At 39.2% G+C, this 3,218-nt stretch overlaps 1 protein-coding gene across 1 annotated transcript; it reads right to left on the bottom strand.

Moving 5' to 3' along the window:
• On the bottom strand, positions 1-2,762 carry LOC132889896 (uncharacterized). Its single transcript, XM_060926715.1, has 6 exons — positions 2,586-2,762; positions 2,241-2,369; positions 1,361-1,554; positions 876-1,023; positions 369-573; positions 1-281 (listed from the first exon to the last, which is right to left on the bottom strand). The coding sequence occupies exons 1-6, from the start codon at positions 2,760-2,762 to the stop codon at positions 1-3; spliced, it is 1,134 nt and encodes a 377-aa protein (XP_060782698.1).
• Between the last annotated feature and the right edge of the window lie 456 nt (positions 2,763-3,218).

The raw sequence follows: 3,218 nt of genomic DNA, 5'->3' as shown, positions 1-3,218 counted from the left end.
CTATAAGAAAGAGAAGTGCCTCTTTGTATGGTGCAAAATCATTGTTGACTGCTCTAGAGAGCAGTTCAGAAATGTCAGGATATTTGTCTGCAAACTGACTTCAGCCAGTACTTTTTCTTGTTCTGTTAAAAATGGATCTACTCCAAAGGTAGATTGTGGTGTCAGTGAGGATCCCAGCTGTTGTCTGTAGAGTTCTGCTGCTTCAACTGAGTGAGGCAACAGCTCCTGTGGGATTTTTTTGGGACACCCACTGCCAGCCAAGTCGTTTGGTATACCTTTACCTGTAAAATAAAGAACATACTGTTGACCTTGAGACTGATGTGTGTCTATTGTAATTATTTTAATATTTGCAATACTGATTATTTCACCTGGAATTCGATGAGCATTCCAAGACTCTACCACTCTTGTAAGACCAATCTGGCACAGCTGACCAGTCAGGCAGGACACACAGTATCGGACAAGGCTGTCATCCATGTCTAGTACTTCCTGGTCCACCAACTGCAGAAGGGCTGTCTTCAGGGGGTAGTTGACACGATTATTGATCTCCGGCCAGATTCGTTCAACTATGTGATTCTGAATGTGAGGCAAAAACGTGTTATTAATTTATTCCAATGGTCAAATGAAAGAATGTATTTTACAGTCCATTTTGCAGAATTCCCAGTAACTCCACCAAATCTGCAGATTTGCTAGAAAAGTGTTCTGCTTATCATAAAAGTTGGAAAGCATAGCAATTCTGAAAAAAGAAGACAGCATGCTGCTGAAACAAACTATAGTATCTAAATACTAAACAACACTAAATATTAACAAATAAATAGCTCCAACAGGCATAGACGGTGTGTGTTAGTGAAGCCACCATAGAAACTACTGAACTATACCCTTGTGGATGGAGTTTGCATGTAAGGTCTTGTCTCCTGATTATAGTGATGAGATGACAGCAGCTCCTGAATGAAGAGTGTCAAATAAAATTCCTTTCCATGATCGAGGTGCACCTGGTCCCACATCCCATTGGCAAGTACTGCAGGCCTATTGGATGAAAAACTGGGTTTTAATTTGAGCAAAGCTTTTCAAATTTAACCATTCCAAATCAGTTATTCCCTGTAAAATTTAATGATTCAGTCATAAAGTAACTGTTAAGCTGTCAGCATTTTGTCACACTCGCGTATGTAAGATACTATTTCAATGACAGTATAAGAGTCTGTCAGTTACATGGGACTATGCAGCCTTTCCTTTCAAGTAGGACGTCCAAATTCACATAGTGCATATCACAATCTTGATTCCATATTAATACATTGGCCAGCATCTGCTGTCTTGCATAAATGACAGACTACTGTTTAAATGTCCACAAATTACAGGCTGTTACCTGAAAACATCTTCATAGATGGCAAGGTTGTTTTTTATGGGCATTGTGGAATGACCAACAACCTTTTTGCTGAAGCCATCAATGGCTACAACATGTGTGACCCCAAACATCACTAACTTTTCATTCTGGTCCAGATGAACCTTCTGTCCCATGTAGTCTGCCTGGTATGGTATGGGGTTGAGGTTGCGGGCACCCTAAAAGAAGACACAAAAATAATTTGACAATTCCACAAAACACAACGTAGGCTACAATGCTATCCTCCTCAACAACAAAAGCCTACTTTTAATGGGCTGATAATATGGCACCTTTGACACTTCAGGAGTAGCCTACAATATTATTCCCATAATTGAATCTAATTACTTTCTTTTGGCCTATCCCTTAGATTGCCTTATTGCTGTTGTTGGGATGCTTGTATGTGGGTTAGTGTAGTACTGCTACTTTTCGACACCAATAGGTGGCAGTAGCACCCTGATGTGGGCAGAGCCGTATACGGCTCTGGATGTGGGTGGGTGACTGGCGCTCTTCATCAGAAGTAGGCTACTAGGAAAATAATACATTCTAAACACTACACTAACAGAAGACAGCACAACCTGTTTCTATTTTCAAAGTAAAGCATTTGTTATTGTACTACCGCCAGAGACGTGCCCTTAACCACTGATCCTTGTTTACACCAACCTCTCTGTTTACATATGCACATCATAACACCACGTAGCGTAGGCTAGCCTATAATAATCTGCTAATCCATGAATTGATTTCTCAACAGCTTCGTTGAAAGCAAATGCATGTGTTTGTCATTGTGATGGTTATGAGGTAGCAGATAAGTTAAGTTACACGCCGCTACCTGAATCATCTTGAATTTGACATTTATAGTATAGCCTACCTGGCGTCTTGCTTCATTGTAAGGTTGGTGCATAGTTCTGAGCACTGATCCTATTCGTGTCTCTGCAGCATGTACCCCTTTCATGGCGAGGTATCCCTTCATCATCCTTCTGCCAAATGTTGGTCCCGTCTAGAAAATAACAAACACAATTTTAACATTCCAAAATCATGCCGATATGTTTTAGTTATTGGGAGTAAGCATGGGGGTGGAGTGATTGTGTAATGGAATTTGCAAGTGTTTTACGGAATCTGTTTACTCTATTAGCCTATTGTGATAAATGTGAAATAAACTTGCTTCTTTGCACACGCACACACATATCAAAGAAGAAAAGGTCAGTTTTCTTACCTCGGTAATGGCTTTTGCCACCTCCAACTCCAGATGTTCCTCGGGCAATCCCATCAAGTTTACACCGTTTTCAGCACAGAATCTTCTCACATTTCTAGCTGAAAATCCTCTCCCGCCCCCGCTTACCTCTGAAATGCGCGCAGAGATTTTGGAAGATGACAGGCCTTGTTTTGCCATGTCTAAAATAATTTCTGAGTATGGCTCCAGAGACATTTTTCTCATTCGTGCTTTAGCCTAAATGGCAGCTTCCGGTGCGATAATATTAAAAAATGGTTATTTTTGGTCCGTTTTTTCGTTCCTGTTGACTAGTGAATTTATTTTTGTAATGTGAAATAAAATATGAAAATAAAAGAAAAATGCAGTGTAATTCAATTTTTGTTTTTGTGTTTCAAAACAAAAATCAAATAAACCAGTCGTTTTTTGTTTTTTAATACCCATTCCTAAAGGGAAAATCCAATGACCAAAACATACACGGACCAATTTTGTCGCTTTCAACATATTGTGTCAGATCAACTTTGCTTTCTATTAGAGGACATGAATCAGTGTATCATTCGTTCTTTCTATTTTCAAATGGCAATCAAAAATCAAAAAATGAAAAAGTGACTGGTTATTTTGTTATTTGTTTTTATTTTA

This window comes from Neoarius graeffei, chromosome 8, assembly GCF_027579695.1.
Source record: "Neoarius graeffei isolate fNeoGra1 chromosome 8, fNeoGra1.pri, whole genome shotgun sequence".
NCBI classification, from domain to species: domain Eukaryota; kingdom Metazoa; phylum Chordata; class Actinopteri; order Siluriformes; family Ariidae; genus Neoarius; species Neoarius graeffei.
The sequence above is the reverse complement of the archived record's forward strand: the minus strand, read 5'-3'. Positions and strand labels throughout refer to the sequence as shown.